Raw genomic sequence first — 21,442 nt, 5'->3', positions numbered from 1 at the left:
ATGTCCATTGTAAAGCGTGAGGGTCTATTGTCAGGGGACGCAGCTGCTCTGTCACAGATATTCCACAGGGGAGGAGAGGCCGGGGACAGCAAGATGAGACAGTTACTCCTCGGGCATAAGAAACACTTTCGCTTATTTTGATGAAAACCATCATCATAAAACTGCAACAAAGATAAGAGATGAGCCAGTTGCGTGTGAGCCTATCAGTCAACAATAATGATACTTATTTGTATTTGTGTAAAGCAATTGTCTTGATAAAGTTAAAGACGTGCAGTAAAAGAAAACAAACAAAACAAAGATATTAGCAATCAGCTGAAGTAGAGTTAAATCCCAAAAAAAACAGAACAAAATTGAAAAGAAAAAAGGAACTGATCAGTTAAACATGAGTCTATTAAGTTTTCAGTTGTGTCTTAAAAGAAGATACAAAGTTTGCTCATACTCAGATGATCTGTATAATCTGTATCTGTGTAATATTATATGTGATAAAGACAGAATGGCAACAGGCATCCGAAGCGCGACGCAACGGCCCCACAGTGATCCTTAAAGCTTCATCTAAAGCAGCAGGTGTAACAGACAGACAGCGGCCCGGACCGAGAAAACAAACTCGTAAGGCGCAAATCTCTACGCAAACAAACCGACTTGTGTCAGTCACTGTCTCTTAATAAAATGGATGGACGAAAGAAACTGGATTGTCAAGTCAAAACCGGTAGGAATACAACAACAGAAAGTCAAGATAATAAACTTACCAACTATTTGAAACTTTTTTTTAAAGTTGTTGCAGGGCTCAAGGCAAAAAATAAATCCTGCACAATCCTCTCTTTCAAAGAAGTGGGAAAGACACTGTTGGTTAAAAAGGCTGATTCCACGTAACTTCTCCACTGTACAGAACATTCCTTCAAAAACACTTCAGAGGACAGACACACTTCAACAACCATAACTCTCACCCGTCTGACAGAGATGAGTGCCCTGAGGAATCTAGCACTACCATGACTCAGAGCCTCGCTTTCTTGTATGATCACGGGGCACACACACACACACACACACACACACACACAAAATGGTGGGAATTTTGTCATCTTAGGGGCAAGGCCATCTGGCCTTCGGCATCACAATTTTTTTTAGGGCACAAGGCCACATGCCAGGCCACAAAGCGAAAGGCCATTGCTCTAGTCTATTGACATCATGAAGAGTGATTTTTCTGAAATGTGTGTTAAAATGAGCCAATGACACATCCTTTGCATAGAGCAGGCTACATTAAACTGAGACCACTGACGCTTTTAAAGCAACTGACAGTAGCAGGCTGGTAGCAGCAGGGCACTGCTGCCAAGGTGGCCTTAGGGATCTCAGGGCATCACGGCCAGAGGGAGGAGCAACACAGGCCATGGTCTGATGGCCTCTGTGTAATTCCCACCCACACGAGATTTCCTTGGGGATTACTGGTGGGGGGGGGGGGGGGTGAGACTAGGGCGGGCGGAGTTATTGTCCTGCCCTGCGTCCTTGATGTAATCTAGTGTTTGGGCTGTTGGGGCCTGGGACTGTATGAGTTTGATTTCAAATGCAAATATACATGTCTCTGGGCCTACCCTGGATGAAGAAAATTGTTGTTATTTGATGCTCCCTTCTCAAAATTCCCCAAAATAAAGGACGATTCCATCACTGAAAATGTCACAATCTGTGCGAGCACATAAGAACTGTGTGCACCTAACTGATATTTTACGCAATTGTTCAAATTAAACCGTATAATTCCAGTATCATGAGCTGTTGCATTTGATCAAATGGTGGATATGTCATTGTGTTCATGACCACATCAGCTTCACCAACACACTGACTAATGTGCTTTCTGTCCAGTCAGCAGTATGTTCCTCAGTCAAACTATCTGGAACACTGAGGTCTTGACTGTAACATTTCATGCTCTACTAAAATCAAATGCATATGTGTAATGTGACTCTTTGTTCATTATCAAAGAGAAACAGAGTTTAACAATCTGTGGCGAAGCAAATGGCTCAGATAATTCCCAACTGTATATATTCTGTTCCAAGTAACAGATAGGCCTATTGTTAATAGAGTTATGACAGGGATGACGTATTTTTGTAGGCTTAACCAGAAATCGTTGCCATTTTGGTTCGTCAGGGAAAAAGTCTATGGGGTTTTAGAATGGGGATTTCACTTAAATGCAGAAAATAAGGTCTGTGGTTAACAAAAGTTTATGGGAACGCGAATTTGGGTTCAGCAGGATAAGCTTCATGAACGTTAATCACTTTTATGCCTTTTGAAGCATTTTCTAAAAAATCGATGAAAAAAACACATTTATGTTCCAAAAGTCATAAAAGTTATTCACGTTTGTGAAGATTATCCTGCTGAACCTAAATCTGCCTTCCCATAAACCTTTGTTAACCACATACCTTAATTTATGCATTTAAGTGAAATCCTCATTCTAAAACCCCATTCACTTTTCCTCTTACGAACCCGGAAGTATACTTCCGGACTCATGCCTGCTGCTCCATTCTGTGCTGTTTTTGACTGGGGAATCACGATAGTATATACTTGACTGGTTTTTATTTTAGATCATGTCAGCTAGCTAACCCTACTCTAACCCCTACTCCACACCTCCTATTTCTCACTCCAAATTTCTCTTGTGGGCCCCAAGATGAAAAAGTGTGCCGTTTCTTGACTTAATCCAAGACGGTAGGTGTGTAGAAATGCAGGAGATTTGTTTCAAATTACTCCCCCCCCCCCACAGGATCCCCAGACCCCCAGATTTTCTCTCTTTCTTGTCCTATGTTTCTAAGTGTAATGTGTAATATCTGGAGTAGGCTATATTGAAAAAATGCTACCTAAATTAGCAAAAAGAAAAAGTCTTATGAAAAAGGTGTTGTTCACAAGGCCACAGAGAGGTCAAGTGGGTCAATTTACCACAAATAATGCAAATTTTATTATGACAAAAATAGGTGTTGTGTCATCGTCCCCCCTCGCCTACATCTTGAAACAAATCCATTGCATATAATATTCCTTACAGCCACACAATCTTTTTCAGCTAAATCTCTTTTCTAGCCTGGTTATTGTATATTTAGCCAATATTTGCAGACAGCCAGACGTCCACGATGGCGCCAGACATGACTGAAGATTTGTAACACAACTGCAAAGCTGCTATTCTCTTTTTGTTTGCACCCCCCCCCCCTCCCTCCACAGGGTCCAATACAGAACAGCGTCTTTGGGGATTCAGTGCCTTGCTCGAGGACACTTCAGCAGGGTGGAAGACACTGGTGGGACTTGAACCCATGGTCCCCCAGTTGAACAGACCCCCAATATGCGACCCCAAAAACACCCTGGAACCTGAATGCAGCCAACCCCGTACTTCCTAGCATTCTTGTGACCGCACCTCCTCCATAAACAGTCTGTCCTCACACTGTAAAGTGTGCGGTGGCATGCTGTCAGCGCTGTTATCACAAGTTGACCCTGCCAAATTCCTACTTAGTGGAAGAAAAAACCCACCATTGCCACTTTTTCACTGCTGAGTCAGAGAACTAAACTGTAATGGTGGTGCTACATGAACATGCAATTTGAATGTGATTCCTACTAACGTAAACCAATAAGACCATTAGCTTGAGGTTAGTGGATAAAAGCATCTGAGATAAAATAATACATTCTATAATAAGAATGCTAAATGTCTGTCTGTGTGTGTGTGAGTGAGCAGAATTGTGTTCGACCACAGCTATGCCATTTTATGCACGATCGCGCTGAATCTTTCATGAAGTATAAAGAGCACCCCTGCGGGTGACTTAATGGAGCCGGATTTTTTAATTTGGGAATTAAGGCCGACTAAATGGGCAAAAATGGCAAATTAGTGGCCAAAATGACTCAAGACACGTTCAGCACCATGGAGAGCTCCAGAGTTGAGGAGCCCACAGGTGAGCGGAGTTGTAATCAGCCAGTGAAGTGCACCATGAAAACCCTCTGGGGAGAGAGAGCAGAGGCTGCATGCCAACTCTGTGAGTAAGGCCTGAGTAAATGGCCAGTCACACAGGGACGGGTATCCTGCTAGTCAATACAAATTCCATTAGAGAAATCTAATATTGTTTTCATTGTTGATCTTTTACACACGGATCTCATTTTCAGATTTTAATACTGGGGAAATTCTCTCACAGCAATACTGTATTTTAGCCAGGTATGGGCCTGATATCTGATACTATTGGTACCGGTACATTCCACCGCTATATTTCATAAGTCCTTATCTGTAGAAAGATCTAATCCAGTGTCCTTGTCAGGAAACACGGTACAGTCAGAAAATTCTTTGGCCCCGGCCCACGTCTGTTTTGACTTTTGAGAGATGCCAGCCAATGTCAGTGGCGTGTGGGAGTGTGGGGTGGGAGGGAGTCTGTGTGGTGGATTGTTTGGATCAGGAGTCAGATGGATGGATACTGAGAGACTCCCTGACTGTGAAACTGACACTCCTCCGCTGAGGGGAGGCGAGGCTGGAGGCCTGCAAGCTCTCAGTCTAAAACAGATCACTGCTGTATCCACTGTGTGCTGAGTTACAACATAGTCTCACGCCAGTTCACGAAAATGTAACCTATACATTTGTGTACATGGGCGAGATTTTGTCATTCATTTCATCAAATGAAAAATCGTGCCTCCACCCCCAATTTTAAACATGCAAAGGAACACGACGTAAAAAAAATAAAAAAATAAATCACAACTTACAGTTACAGTATTTGTTTTAGTCAACTAATACAATTTGGTTATGGTTAGGTTTATGTTTTGCGTTAGGGTTCAAAACCTGAACATGTCGGTCAGACACATGCTGGAAGTGAACGCGGCCCAGGCTCCGGTGTGAAAGATGAGGAAGTCACCGCCATCCCACACCTACTCCCTTACAGTACGACTCCCTTACAGTACTTGTCAGAGACCTGAATGTCACACGTCACTTCCAGCTGAAACATGTGCGTGTGCTGAGCGTCACGAAAAACAGGAAGTACGTCATCGTGTCCATGTAGCATGTACACGACTCGGTAGATCACACAACGTGACTGCTAGCTCAAACTGCTAAGACCGGGTGGTGAGTTATTACGGGCTAATAAAATTCAAATAAAAATCTTACCAAATCGAAGAATCATCTATCCATCCATTGATCCATGATGGGAAATTACATGCCAGTAAAATGCTAGTACATTTCAGTAACTTTGTCATCTTTACCCGCCATTTTGGCAGCTGACAACTATCATCAAGAGGTTCTTTACTCTTCTAAATGTTGGAAAGAAGAAAAATTAGAGAAGTGGCAGTGACTTAATAGAGTGTAAACCCTCCTAAACTCAGATTATCTCCCTTTCTAGCCAGACATACATCTTTAAGGAAGTAAATCTATAGTATTCTACCAAGTAGTATCAAACTGATTTAAGTGATGTGAAGACAGTAATACAGCTCATATTTTCCTTAACATATAACTGATTTCTGTTCATATTGGTGGATGTTTGCCTTTTGACCTAAAAGCAATGTAATCTTTCCCATTAAGTGACTTGAATCAGGTTTATTTTTAGAGGTCATAATTCACCCCCACCCCGACCAAAAACATCAACCCTTTACCTTTCTTCACCTGCGTCTCTCCATCCTCCCTCCCTCCCTCCCTCCCAGCTCCTATCAGACGGGTGATGGCGGCTGGTGAATGGTGACACATAGTGCTGATTCACCACACAGCCAGCCTCTCGCCCCGCTGAGCCCGGCCGGGCAGCTAAATGGGGCGAGACAATAGAAAGTGCCGGCGTAATCACAGCTGGGCTTATCGTTGTGTCACTCCCCCCTGACTGATATCAGGCCAATACTGGCTTTTTAATATCAGATATCAATCAGTCAGTGTTCCACAGATACAGAAAAACTTTCTTTGTACATTGTTCACTAATGTTTTTTTTTCTTTCTTTCTTTGGTAACTTAATTCTTCATTTTAAAGGCAGACATGTATTCCAGAGTTACCTCGACCATGGAATAGGTGAGGTGGGTCACTCTGCCTTAAGCAGCTGCTAACTCACCTCACATATTGTCATTATTATAGGTTTCAACAGAGGGTTTTCGTGTCTAAAGGCTGTTTCAGAGTACCCCCACCCCCCCACCTTGCCGAGAATAAAGTTGCAGAGGAAAGACTGAATACTTCACAATCAGTAGAACCCTAACAGTGACAAATTTGCCATTTTCAGTATTTGTAGGAAAATAAATTTCTGTCAGACCCCTGTAACATGAAGGAGCAAAGCCTCTACATACCTAAAAACAACAGGTACGTCGGAGGAGGGAAAACCCGACTGAATCGAAAGAAAAGAACTCCTGCACACTGTCTCCACTTGCAAAAGGTTTATTAACAGAAAGAATAACTTTCTCGGTCCAAAGACTGTCATCAGATTCTTCTGAATCTGATATGTTATTCTTTCTGTTAATAAACCTTTTGCAAGTGGAGACAGTGTGTGGGAGTTCTTTTCTTTAGATCGCTGCAAACAACTTCACAAAATCTCTCTCCTTTATCTGTGGATAAAACACATCCTTGATGAGGTAAATGCCAATGAGGTTTCCTCTACACTGCCGCTGAGAAACGTCTGTTTCTTGAGGGGGATATTCATCTTGGTAGAGATTCGGTGTCTTGCTCATGGACACTTCGGCAGACACTTGCTTGGGAATCGAATGGGGACCCTCCCATAACGGGATGGACTCTCAAACTGACTGTACTACGGGTACTATGGACAAAGAACTACAGGTTAAACAGTGATGGCCTACACACACATCTGAAAGAAAATACACACAAATACACACACCCGATTTGCCTTCTAAATTCACCTGCTACATTTGTGAGCTGAAGGATCAGTTACACACACACACACACACACACGTAACATCACCAACCTCCACATAAAGTTGTCATTCATCCCTTTTCACCCGCGTTTGGGGAACGTCAAAAATCCATATACAAAGAAAAAAGCATTTTGCCTTCAAGCACTTTCTCAGGTTTACTACACTTACAACCGATCCTTTGGTGGAAATGGGTCACTGCCTGTCCACACCCTTTTAATAGCATCTAGACAACAACAGCAAAACACCTCCAACATGCGTTATCTCACACTAATTCACAGCTTCCTGATCTAATCCAACTTGTCAAGGAGCCAGATGATTGAATCACAACTCGGCTAGAGAGGAGATGAAACAAAAAAGACAGAGAGGGAGAGGAAGAGAGAGAGAGAGAGAGAGAGAGAGAGAGAGAGAGAGAGAGACAAGTACCTGGAAGTGGAAATCTTCTCAGAGACTCTTTTTTGTTATCTTCTGACTGAAACCAAACATCCAGAGAGAAACGACAGAGACAGAGGAGCCCACTGTGCTTGTTGGAGGAAGCAGCGTTGCCAAAGCCCCTGAAAACAATGGGACTGTGCTGATATGGCCTATCCCACTAAGCACTGTCAACTCACCTAGGCAACACGGGAGATACCACTCCTCCCTGCAAATAGGGGGGAGGGGGGAGAGAGGAGAGCCAGACTGTGAGGTGGCCTTGGCGGTTCCCGGGATCTACTTTTTTAAATCTGGACGGGTGTGCCGTCCCGAGCTGAGCCCGGTCCTCATGCTCTCAGCCGGGTCGGATCAAGTATTCGTTTGGTAAAGAGGTGTAGAACCCCCCCCCCCCCCCTCCCCCGTAGCCCTCCCCCTCCTGTGTTGACTCGGTCCGCTCTGCAAAGCTGAGCCCACGCCTGTGGCTTTGCAACTAGTAATTGGATTCAGGCTTTAAGACTCTGTTGCCGTTTGCCAGTCAGATTCAGCAGGCATATAACTCTGACAGCAGACAGGACACAAGTCATTCAATACAATACTGATTTATTTCTGCTGCAGTATCACATTGTGCTGCAGTGGACCACTGCTTCCCTTCATACAAACACGGCTACATGTGTGCATGATATAAATCATGGCTAATCACACATAAATTGCCAAAACAGGGATTTTTAGGAAGGTAAACTAAACCCCATTTGAGCTCAATTTACACATCTTTTTATTTGGGAAGAGGGTTTTTAATACCTATCAAGCTGATGTATTAGTAGAATTATACCAGTATCAAGCAGGGGTTCCCAAACTTTTCAGACTGTACCACTATGTACCAAACACAATTTCCCAGGGACCAGTTCCACTGTGGATACCAAACACCCCCCCCCCATAAAATAAGATTTGCTGATTTAACCATGCAATAAATCAGAAATGCTAAATAACAACATAAGGCTACTGGTTCAAAACGGACACACACGCACGCACACGCACACGCACACGCACACACACACACACACACACACACACACACACACACACACACACACACACACACACACACACACACACACACACACACACACACACACACACACACACACATTTAAGAGTCATTATCTGAGCTCTGAAATAACAGTGTTGGCTGGAGCGGATGGACAATGCCCCCTTTTGTTTTTACCCCAAGGGGCAAACGAGCTACGAGAAGCCCATGTGTCAGCACAGGTCCTCCTGAGGCCCCGCCCCCACAAAGAAAAATTAGTGATTAGTGAAAAAGAAAGACAAGATTATAGGATTAGTGAATGAGCTCCATATTGTGCTCATAAGAGCAAGTTGACAACATATTACTCCTCTCTAAACTTTTGTTTCTGAACTTGTTTCTCCATGTTCTCTCCGCTCCTCCACCAGTGCAGGACGCCTCACCCCTACCTACCTACTACCTGTAGTGACTGAGAGCAGGTCTGAGAGCAGGTCACGTGGAGGCTGGGTTTACCCAGGCTACCTCACCCTTCCTCCGCTACGGGGGCTCAAAAGTCGCTCATCCCATACTCTTCTCGTCCCTGGCATCTCAATGGTGGAACGAGCTTCCACCTTCGGTCAGGATGGCGAATCACTGCCGATCTTTCGGCAAAGACTAAAGACACACCTTTTCAGGCTCCATCTGGGCCCTTCTTGAACTAACATCTTTCTCTCTCTCTCTCTCTCTCTCTCTCTCTCTCTCTCAAAAAAAAAGACTTTACCACTATTCCTTCAGAAGTTGTAGCTGTCATAGACTGTGTTGCATAGTTTATTTCTCTATTGCTGACAAAAATGTGTTATTGTAAGTCGCTTTGGATAAAAGTGTCTGCCAAATGACGTAATGTAATCTAATTTGTTGAGCTCTTCCCCATCGTACATGATCACCAAAATATGTTGCTGCATCTGTTGTCAGGGCGTGCGGCTTTGACCTTTCACCTCCTTACTGCTGGTTGCTGGTAGTGTCGGCGATCTTGGAATTTAAATGTCCAGTGTGTCATTTTCAGTGACATCTAGCGGTGAGGTTGCAGATTGCAGCAAACTGACCTGCCCCGTTCCCCACTCACTCAGCTCCCCTCCTCTCCCCTCACCCATCCTACATAGGATAAGCTACGGTGACTGTCAGTGTCAAGTGCCAAAACAGAAGCTGTTTCCCAATCCCTAAGTAACAACATGTCATCACCTACACACAACAACAATGTTAGCTTCATGTCAACTGATGAAATGAGGATGTATTTAGTTATTTAATCTATAACTATAGGTAATAGCTTAGTAAGATAGCGATTATGAGTGTTAGCCTACTTGTGGTAGTGTTTTACTGTTAACTAGCTACCTGCTTTGCATGGTAATACAAGCTAACTTTAGAAAAGTAATTCTAAAAAGCTATTTCATTCTAGGCATTCGTATTTTCAGATGATTATAGACTAGTTATATGGAAGAAAATCAGGAGAAATGACACAATAGGAAGACAGCAGGGGTGTTAGGGAAAGTTTGGGAGGGTTGGTAAGTAAGGTGGTACCTTCGGACCACCAGGGCCAGGGTCTTGTGGGAGCTCTTCACCAGACAGATGGCCTGCTGCCGGGAGCCGCTGAGGGCCACGGCGTTCACGCTCACCATCTCATCACCGGCCCGGAGATGCACCGCTGCTGCCACGCTACCCTCTTCCACCTAGACACACAATATTTTGGAATTAATGTTTTTGTTCATTGCGAAATTAATTGGACGCGCGTGCACACATGCACGCACGCACGCACACGCACACACACACACACACACACACACACACACACACACCATCATCACATCATGTCTGAAAAACAAACTACTGTACATGCAGGTATACATCAATTGGTAGGGCTTTTAGGCATTAGGGATACGGGTGTCGCGATAATCATGGTATTGGAAAACATGATAACTAATAATAATAATATTATTGATTATCGTAAAAGATCCAGTTCCTCTTAAATCATTTCGGTCTTTGTCCGTTCCAAGACCCCACTTTGAGAACCACTGGTCTAGGTCTAGGAAGTGGAAACCTTTATTTGACCAAGAAATAGAGGCTAAAAAGCTAAAATCTAAAAACAAAGCAAAAACAAACAAACAAAAGTGTCTGGTGTATTCAGGACTCCATTTTAGAGGTGGAAAAGTCTGGTTCCTGGTTTGGATTCAGATTGCCTTTCTCATGTCAGCAGTGACAGACAGCAAACTAGAGCCGGACCGTTGAAGTAAACAATTACATATTCGCCAATTGCTTTGTTTATTGGGAATGTCAATTGCTCGAACCTACAATTAACATTATCCTCTCGTTCGCCCCTCATTATATCAGAGGTACCTCACTCTCAGCTTCCACGCTAGGTTTTTCATGCCACAGTCCTCCTGGTTAAATGACACACAGTGGGATGGTGTGGATGGGGAAAACAGCTCAGAGAAGGACACAGCGTTCCTTTGATGGAGACGGTGGATTGTGGACATTCTTGTGCTCTAGGGCCCCAGCGCCAACCTGGCATTGGCCCAACCTCATTCAACATCAACAGAGTAGGCTTCCCCATTCCACCACTTATTCATATTTACATGAGCGGTAAAGCAGTTGCTGAGTCTAAAATATATTTACATGAGAGGTAAAGCAATCATGGGGTCTAAAATATATTTACATGAGCGGTAAAGCAATCATGGGGTCTAAAATATATTTACATGAGCGGTAAAGCAGTTGCTGAGTCTAAAATATATTTACATGAGCGGTAAAGCAGTTGCTGAGTCTAAAATATATTTACATGAGCGGTAAAGCAGTTGCTGAGTCTAAAATATATTTACATGAGCGGTAAAGCAGTTGCTGAGTCTAAAATATATTTACATGAGCGGTAAAGCAGTTGCTGATTCTAAAATATATTTACATGAGCGGTAAAGCAGTTGCTGATTCTAAAATATATTTACATGAGCGGTAAAGCAGTTGCTGAGTCTAAAATATATTTACATGAGCGGTAAAGCAGTTGCTGAGTCTAAAATATATTTACATGAGCGGTAAAGCAGTTGCCGAGTCTAAAATATACTTACATGAGCGGTAAAGCAGTTGCTGAGTCTAAAATATATTTACATGAGCTGGGTGATATGGTTGAAATCAATACCACGATAATCATAAGGATTTTTCATGATCAATATCACGACATGGTTCATCTATATCTATCTATCTATCTATCTATAGATAGATAGATAGATAGATAGATAGATAGATAGTATCTATCTATCTATCTATCTATCTATCTATCGATGACATCGATAGATAGATAGATACATCGACGATGTATCTATCGATCTATCGATCTATTTATCTATCTATCAATCTATCAAATTGAGTATGTGGGCAATGTTTGTTTGTTTGTTTCAAGTTCTGTGTTCGGCCTCAGCTATGCCGTTTTACGTGCGATCCGGCTGAAACCTTCAGGGTGTGTAAAGGGCACCCGTGTGGGTAACCTGATGGATCTGGATTTTTTAATTAGGGCACATTAATTGCCCTAAGGCTGAGGCTATAGTTCAGTGATGATGTCATCAGTGATGTCACAATTTCTGCTCACTCACTCACTCACTCACTCACTCGCACACACACACAGACAGACACTTTGCTTTGGATTATAGGATGTCAGTTGAAACACAGGTGACGTTTGTCCATATAACACACAGGAGGTTGCCAGCACAACTCGAGAGAAAACCAGTCACCATTGACTTCAATACAATACAACTTAAGTCAGTGATTCTCAACTTGTGGCCCGGGGGCCAGATGCAGCCTGTAACAGAGTACCAAGCGCCCCCCCCGCCCCCGACCATTTCCTAATTCACAATAAAAAACAACTATAAATACAGTTTGACTGGGCTCCAGCGAAATTGTCAAATATCACTGCCTGCTCTCACTACCCAGACACTTATATGTACTTAACTAACTTAACCTAACTATCCTGTGTGCACAATGTTTGGTTAATTTTGCTTTTGGAGAGATTTATTGATTTGTTTGGGAAGAGGGTCTACTCTGTTTTTTGTTTGTTTGTTTAACTGTGAACTCTGTTTTTGGTGAATAACATTTAGTTTGAGTGATTATTTGGACTTGCCTTTAATTTATTTATTTTATTTTATTGAACCTTTATTTAACCAGGCAAGTCATCATCACATCCAGACTCGACTACTGCAATAGCATCCTCTACGGTTCCCCCCACAAAATGATCAACAAACTCCAATACGTCCAGAACTCTGCTGCCCGCCTCACCTCCACCCGCCGCCGAGACCACATCACTCCCGTCCTCCACAACCTCCACTGGCTCCCAGTCAAATACCGGATCAACTACAAAATTCTACTCACCACCTACAAAGCCCTCAACAACCTGCCCCCCCCCCCCCCCCCTACCTCTCTGATCTCCTACCCCGCCACGTCCCCACCCGCAGCCTCAGGTCCAGAGACACCAACTGCTTGATGATCCCCAGGACCAAGCTCCGGACCTGGGGCGACAGGGCCTTCTCAGTTGCCGCACCCACCCTCTGGAACACTCTCCCCATCCACATCCGTCAATCTAAGTCCATAACATCCTTCAAACAGGCCCTCAAGACCCACCTCTGTAACCTCGCCTTCTCCTCCTAACCTCACTCCACCCTACCTACTGTCCCCACCTTTCATGAATGTATCAAATTAAAGTATTTAATTCTGTGTGTTCTGTAAAGCGACTTTGAGTATTTAGAAAAGCACTATATAGACGGTTTTCACCAGAGCGCAACCCCACAGCACTTCCTTTTTCTCAGCATTCGGCAAACTGCAGAAATATTCACTCGACATCGTTACTTTTGTTTTCGCCGCTCAGATGTATAGACGGTTTTCACGGAATGGTCAGTCCTGCACTTGAATGTTTTTTTTTCTTTTATGTCCATAGCAAACACTGCAACAGGAAGTGAGCGGGGGTTCAATTTAGAATGTTTTTGTTGTCAAGTTAAAACCGTCTATAAGATAAATGTATTATTATTATTATTATTATTATATTTAACAGATTCTTATTTACAATGGCGACCTGGCATTGGACTTTTTCTTTTGTAAGTAGTTTTCATTGTAACTCCATTGAACTTGCCTGTGTTTGCATTATCACTCTGATTATTGCTTTGATTATTTGTTTGCATTCTGCTTGATGGTTCAGATTGAAGCTATGTGGGTTCATGGCAGAATATAAAAAACTATAATTGTCAGACTAAACTCTGACTGGCACCCCAAAAACCCACAATCAGCTACAGGAAAATGTATATTGTTTATATTGTTATGATGTTTGTTTATTAACGGGGCCCTGGCCTCGATCCTGTCATGTTGCAAAAGTGGCCCTAACTTACAGTGTAAATCAATGGTGATGGCAACTGTTTTCTCCCTGTGTGTTATATGGACGAACTTCACCTGTGTTTCAACTGGCATGAGGGTGAGATTATGAAATTTCATTTTTAGGTGAACTGTTCCTTAGTGTTTTAGGGTGGACTTCTCCTTTAAGATGCCGTTTCATTGACCTACTGTAGCCCAGGAGCAACTGAGCAACCTGAGTACTATGATTAAAAATTTAACCGCATATTGGCTGTAACCTGATTCAAGAAGAGGCTAAGCAGCACTCTGACCAACACTGTGCCATTGGCCTGGCGTCTATCAGATATTTACATACTGGATACAGTCTGTTATACTACCAGTCAACAGCCTGACCAACACTGTACCACTGGCCTGGCATCTATCAGATATTTACATACTGGATACAGTCTGTTATACTACCAGTCAACAGCCTGACCAACACTGTACCACTGGCCTGGCGTCTATCAGACATTTACATACTGGATATACAGTCTGTTATACTACCAGTCAACAGTCTGACCAACACTGTAACACAGGCCTGGCGTCTATCACACATTTACATACTGGATTTGTATGTAGTATGTAATGTAATGTAACATACTGGATTTACAGTCTGCATACAAGTCAACAGCCTGACCAACACTGTGTCACTGGCCCGGCGTCTATCAGATATTTACATACTGGATATACAGTCTGTTATACTACCAGTCAACAGTCTGACTAACACTGTGTCACTGGCCTGGTGTCTATCAGATATTTACATACTGGATATACAGTCTGTTATACTACCAGTCAACAGTCTGACTAACACTCTGCCACTGGCCTGGTGTCTATCAGATATTTACATACTGGATATACAGTCTGTTATACTACCAGTCAACAGTCTGACTAACATTGTACCACTGGCCTGGTGTCTATCAGATATTTACATACTGGATACTTAAGCAATATAGCATGAGAGCTAGTGTGTTGTGGCAAATATATCCCGCTTATCAGTTGTTATCCCATATACAACTGATCAGCGGGATATATGCCACAACACACGCTGCTCGAGTGCTATATTGCTTTTATAAAACGGTTTCCAAGTATGATAATATAAATATAATAATAATACTATAAGTCCGACTGGCATGGTATTCTGATAGAGTCAGTTGAAACACTACTGTAAGGCGGGACCTCTAGCAAGAAGATAGACGTGCGGGTGATTTGATTGGATCGTTCTGGAGACTGAAGTTGACATTGGCCAATCCTGGCGCTTGCTGAGAAGCTGAGAGATTCTGGAAACCCCGACAGGCAGCTCGAGCGCAGCGCTGCATTCTCACCGCTTGCTGAGAAGCTGAGTGCTTTCTGCAAAGCCCGACACCAACTAACGTTACGGGGTTAAATGCGGGGTTAAATGCGGGGTTAACAGCCTTTTTTTTGCAAAGAAGACATTAGCCCGCATCTATTCTTGTACAAAACATAATTTTCTGCAAAGTATTAGTAAAGTTATAAGCGAAGATCGATTCACAAGGATCTGACAGCTGTCTCCGCCATTTGTTTTTTTTGAGGTAACCAAAGGCTTTTAGTAAGAGAGTTGCCATGGCAACCAATAACCCATGGCCATGGGTTATTGGAGTGGGTTACTGGATTTATACAATGGCTGTGAACCAATCAGATTGCTTGATTTGAGAGAGCCGTTTTATAAAGTCTGTTATACTACCAGTCAACAATCTGACTAACACTGTGCCACTGGCCTGGCGTGTATCAGATATTTACATACTGGATACAGTCTGTTATACTACCAGTCAACAGTCTGACTAACACTGTGCCAATGGCCTGGTGTCTATCAGATATTTACATACTGGATATACAGTATGTTATACTACCAGTCAACAGTCTAACTAACACTGTGCCACTGGCCTGGTGTCTATCAGATATTTACATACTGGATACAGTCTGTTATACTACCAGTCAACAGTCTGACCAACACTGTACCACTGGCCTGGTGTCTATCAGATATTTACATACTGGATACAGTCTGTTATACTACCAGTCAACAGTCTGACTAACACTGTGCCACTGGCCTGGTGTCTATCAGATATTTACATACTGGATATACAGTCTGTTATACTACCAGTCAACAGTCTGACTAACACTGTACCACTGGCCTGGTGTCTATCAGATATTTACATACTGGATACAGTCTGTTATACTACCAGTCAACAGTCTGACCAACACTGTACCACTGGCCTGGTGTCTATCAGATATTTACATACTGGATACAGTCTGTTATACTACCAGTCAACAGTCTGACTAACACTGTGCCACTGGCCTGGTGTCTATCAGATATTTACATACTGGATACAGTCTGTTATACTACCAGTCAACAGTCTGACTAACACTGTGCCACTGGCCTGGTGTCTATCAGATATTTACATACTGGATACAGTCTGTTATACTACCAGTCAACAGTCTGACTAACACTGTGCCACTGGCCTGGTGTCTATCAGATATTTACATACTGGATACAGTCTGTTATACTACCAGTCAACAGTCTGACCAACACTGTACCACTGGCCTGGTGTCTATCAGATATTTACATACTGGATACAGTCTGTTATACTACCAGTCAACAGTCTGACTAACACTGTGCCACTGGCCTGGTGTCTATCAGATATTTACATACTGGATACAGTCTGTTATACTACCAGTCAACAGTCTGACTAACACTGTGCCACTGGCCTGGTGTCTATCAGATATTTACATACTGGATACAGTCTGTTATACTACCAGTCAACAGTCTGACCAACACTGTACCACTGGCCTGGTGTCTATCAGATATTTACATACTGGATACAGTCTGTTATACTACCAGTCAACAGTCTGACTAACACTGTGCCACTGGCCTGGTGTCTATCAGATATTTACATACTGGATACAGTCTGTTATACTACCAGTCAACAGTCTGACCAACACTGTACCACTGGCCTGGTGTCTATCAGATATTTACATACTGGATACAGTCTGTTATACTACCAGTCAACAGTCTGACTAACACTGTGCCACTGGCCTGGTGTCTATCAGATATTTACATACTGGATACAGTCTGTTATACTACCAGTCAACAGTCTGACCAACACTGTACCACTGGCCTGGTGTCTATCAGATATTTACATACTGGATACAGTCTGTTATACTACCAGTCAACAGTCTGACTAACACTGTGCCACTGGCCTGGTGTCTATCAGATATTTACATACTGGATACAGTCTGTTATACTACCAGTCAACAGTCTGACCAACACTGTACCACTGGCCTGGTGTCTATCAGATATTTACATACTGGATACAGTCTGTTATACTACCAGTCAACAGTCTGACTAACACTGTGCCACTGGCCTGGTGTCTATCAGATATTTACATACTGGATACAGTCTGTTATACTACCAGTCAACAGTCTGACCAACACTGTACCACTGGCCTGGTGTCTATCAGATATTTACATACTGGATACAGTCTGTTATACTACCAGTCAACAGTCTGACTAACACTGTACCACTGGCCTGGTGTCTATCAGACATCCATCCATCCATCCGGGATGGATGGATGGATGGAAGAAGTTAACACCATTAGATAATGTAGAAGAATGACTGTTTCGATCATAGTTTATCTGTTATCTCTCTACCTGCAATAGTCATGGAATTCTGGACAAAATCATATGGGTCTGAGAGACAAAATTTCATCAAATGGGAGTCTTTGGTCCTAAATAGGGATGTTAATGATTAATCGACAATCGATTAATCAATCATTAAGAATTTGATCGATCAAACTATATGTTAACCGATTAATCGACAATGTAGGCCATGTGCTATTTTATCATTTTTCTTTTCTTTTCTGGAATGATTTAACACCACAAGGACAAAATGTAACTTTCACTGCTCATACAGAGGAAGAAGAAAGCCAAGCCGGCAAGCAGGCAGAAAGTCCATTGTGGGAGAATTACACCCAAAAAGACAACAGTAATAATCATTGTAAACATTGTAATATGCTGAAATATCTCACGTCCACAAGCACAATGACTAATGCTAATGCAGGACGTTTAGTTGGTTGATCAACTTGATGGGTCGGCCTAAAGACAGGTATAAAACCCTGCATTTTCTATTTTGTATGTCAAAAGCAGCAAATTGAGAAAAATGTGCATCCCTAGTCCTAAATTAGGGGTCCTTGATATGAAAAGGGTTGAGAATGACTGACTGATCTCTACACTGTGCAAGAAGAACTAGCTACATTTTAAACTATCAGCCCAAACATGTTGACTTGTGTGACCTTGGTGATGAGGAGAGGCTCCCGGTGTTCGCTGCCTCCTCTCAGGGTGAAGCCCCAGGGTGCTCTGCCTCTGAGCAGCACCCGCACCAGCTCTTCATCCTCATCCTCCTGGCCCCTGCCCCTCTCCACCTCCCCCGACCACCCTGCTGAGACCCTCAGGTCGTCTCTGTAGTCCACAACGTCCATGATGGCTCCATCTGCATCAGTTCACCTGACAGTTTCAAAACTGATGTGTTTCCTTATGAAGAAAGAATATGAGTAAATATATATTTCAGAAGGATACTATAGCCTACAAATACCACAACACAATCACAAGTCCGTACAGAAATAGGCTATTCTAGGAATATTGCAGTGATGGATAGCACAGGAGGGGAAAAGTCCATAAAATAAACCAAGGTCACTATAAATTCACTATATGGAGTAGGCCTACTACAAGCATATTTTCTCCCAGTCTATTAATAAGTCCCTGAATTCATTTTTAAGGGGATTTTGCATGAAAGTGGTGAATTCATGTAGGCCTAAATGTAAAGTTATTTTAGGGGATTAATGGTTCGTAAATACCATTCAGTCACTTTAAACTCACTGACTACCAGAACACAAACCCCCCTAGCCTATAGTGATCCCATGCATGATCGACATATAAAAGAAATAACGCTATATCAATGATGAATAGGAGATACAAACACCAAAACATACAATAGGATCATTATAAAGTTTTTTTTTTTTTTTTTTACCACAGACACAGTATAAGATTACTTACAGACTAGACTTTAGTTCATTTTCAACTAGCCTACAGCATTCTACATTCAACTGGTGTCTATGCCATGGATGAACGAGCGAGATGGATTACAAGAAACTTTCTAGTGTTCCTTCCTTCGCCAAAATAAGAGCAAAATAGGTTATTGTGTTTGATGTTTCGTTCATCGATTCTTGATTGACTTACTTGTTCTGTTCTGTTCCGTTCCGACGTCGTCCATCATCCCACCAAAACACTGACATCATCAATTATCCAACACCCGCTGCTTCACTTGCCTGGGTGTTTTGTTTTACACACTCATGGTGTGTGTGATTATCGGTGGCGTCACACCGCCCTCCAGCGGCGAAGTCTCCAAAGCTTTTGCTGCCTTCAGGGGCTCCTCGTAAACTTCACTTATCAGCGTTTTCAGTTTTCAGTTCATCACTAGGCCTATGTTCATGTCAAGGACCCCTAAACTGACACAGATTTGACCACAGACCCCCATTTGATAAGATTAAACCCCATAGTCTAGGTTCTGGCTCAGATAGGCATCATCATTTAGGAGAGAATATCTCAACTGTTAGACTATGACCCCTGCAACAATTTGGGATATGTGCAAAAATCTCTATATGGGGCAAAAAACCCGAAAATGACCAAAATGTAGAATTCTCCACTGAAAATCTCCAACCCTTTTGGTTAACTGTGGTTTATATAAGGGCTTTTCCCACTTAGCCTGGAGCTATTAAAGCCCCGGGCTAAGAGTAGGGCTAAGATAGCCCCTTTTCACACATGCATTGTTAACCCAGGGTAACCTAAAACCAGGGCTATGCGATTCACATTGTTTTCTTGGCCCCGTTTCACACTGGCAACCTTTAGCCCTGTGGTTAGATGGAAAGTCGGGATAACCCTGCTCCAGAGCAGGGCCAGCTAGCCAGGGCTGAAGTCGGGGTTATCCCACTTTGGAGTGGGCCAGGATTCTGCAAGTGTGAACTTGCAGAATCCTGCAAGTTCACTAAGAGAGCTGGGCTAACAGCTCTCTTAGCCCCAGGCTAAGAGACTGACTTAACCCCAGCTAAGTGTAGTGTGAAAAGCACTATAGTGCCCTCCACACAGGTTTGACCTTATTTTCAAGCCCGAGATGAGTTCTCCAAGGAGTGACAGTCCGACTTAGTTTGTTCTTATTTAAAACCTTAACCAACAGTTTGTACATAATTGTACCGCCTATACCATCTAACCCACACATGGGCAAATATATATATATATATATATATATATATATATATATATATATATATATATATATATATATATATATATATATATATATATATATATTTATATATTTACACACACAGTGCACCTGAACGCAACATGCAAGATACCTGCTGAATAAGTGTCCAAATGTTCATGTCATATTCTGGCCAATACTCCACTTCTATTATAGCATTTCAGTCTGGAATATGGAATATCTTTCAATAATCTTTATGAGTAAAAGGCTACATTGAAGTAGAAATTTAAATAACTCATTGGTTTTGGATTTATTTAGCATCAAGACTGCCTTTTTGTTCGTGTGACCCTCAACACAGGCTTTGATCATCCCGGGACACTTACTGATACTTATGCTTAAATTAACCCACTCATATTCTGATTTATTTCAAGAAAAACATTTCAGCTAGTGGAAATTCTAATTGGCTGGTAACTTTAAAATCTAGCAGCCATATTGGCAGGTGGTCAAAAAAGTTAATTTCAAGCCCTGGGAGCAGGTGGTGACATAGGAGTGAGTGAGAAAAGGGTCAAATATTGGTGGTTAAGACTGAATAATGACATCACAACTGTTAATTTAAAATGAGTTATTCCTCTAAACCTGGCTTCAAATGCACCAAATTTTTCACGCTGGCGCCGTTCGGCCCTCAGCTAGGCATGGGTCGATTTCCGGTTTCACCGGTTCGGTTCGGTGTACGAGCCCAAACCGGTTTGATCACGTGCGAACCGAAAAAGAAAAAAAAAAAAAAAAACTATTGTTCGTATTAGTCTCTTCTCAAGTTGCACTAGTATGCAAAAGTCTTATTTTGTTTATTATGTTGATGTTTGAAGAAAAGTTAAGCTGAATAGTTATGAGAAATAAATACAGGGTGTGTTTGTTACACAGGTGTCCTGCTTCTTTTTATTCAGTATCATTGCTGGTTGACAATACCAGCTTAGAGGTGTATTATCGCTATCAGGTGAACTGAAGTTGCACTACAGACAGTTATGGGCCACACTCGGGAGCCCTGCTTTTTTTTTTTTATTACAAAAAAAATCGGTATACCCGTTTGATCCGGTTTAGACGGCAATATCGAACCGTTTTAAAATTTTCAAATCGACCCAGCCCTACCCTCAGCAAAACCTGGTAGCGAGGACATTTTTTGTGGCCCTCTCTATCATCAAAGTTACCCATCCATGGGTTACGGCATGACAATATTTGTTCGGCCCCCGGCAACAATCTGGGTTTTTCATGTGGCCCCCCATGAAAAATAATTGCCCACCCCTGATCTAACCTGTTTATTGGAGCATCACTGGACTCCGTTGGAGCCTCACTAGCCTCTGTTGGAGCCTCACTATACTCTGTTGGAGCCTCACTGGACTCCAATAGCTGACCAGTACAGTCCTTGAAATCAGGAAAAAGTGTTAGTAAAGGGAAAAGATCATCAAGATTTAGCTGACAGTGTCCGTTACAGTAGTCATTTAACAAAGACAGTTCAGCCTGTGTCAGCT

At 42.5% G+C, this 21,442-nt stretch overlaps 1 protein-coding gene across 1 annotated transcript in view; it reads right to left on the bottom strand.

The window, feature by feature from the left end:
• The window catches only part of LOC310773158 (protein Shroom2-like), a gene marked incomplete at both ends in the record, with an annotated part of 43,086 nt that extends 24,948 nt beyond the window's left edge, over window positions 1-18,138 (bottom strand). The window contains 2 exons of the mRNA XM_083633068.1: window positions 9,812-9,960; window positions 17,953-18,138. Coding sequence (XP_083489194.1) covers window positions 9,812-9,960; window positions 17,953-18,138 — 335 coding nt within the window. The remainder of the gene's footprint in view (window positions 1-9,811; window positions 9,961-17,952) is intronic.
• Window positions 18,139-21,442: the final 3,304 nt, after the last annotated feature.

This window comes from Poromitra crassiceps (genome assembly GCF_964638095.1).
Source record: "Poromitra crassiceps genome assembly, chromosome: 3".
NCBI lineage: Eukaryota > Metazoa > Chordata > Actinopteri > Beryciformes > Melamphaidae > Poromitra > Poromitra crassiceps.
Note: the sequence above shows the minus strand (reverse complement) of the source record. Positions and strands in the feature narration are given on the sequence as shown.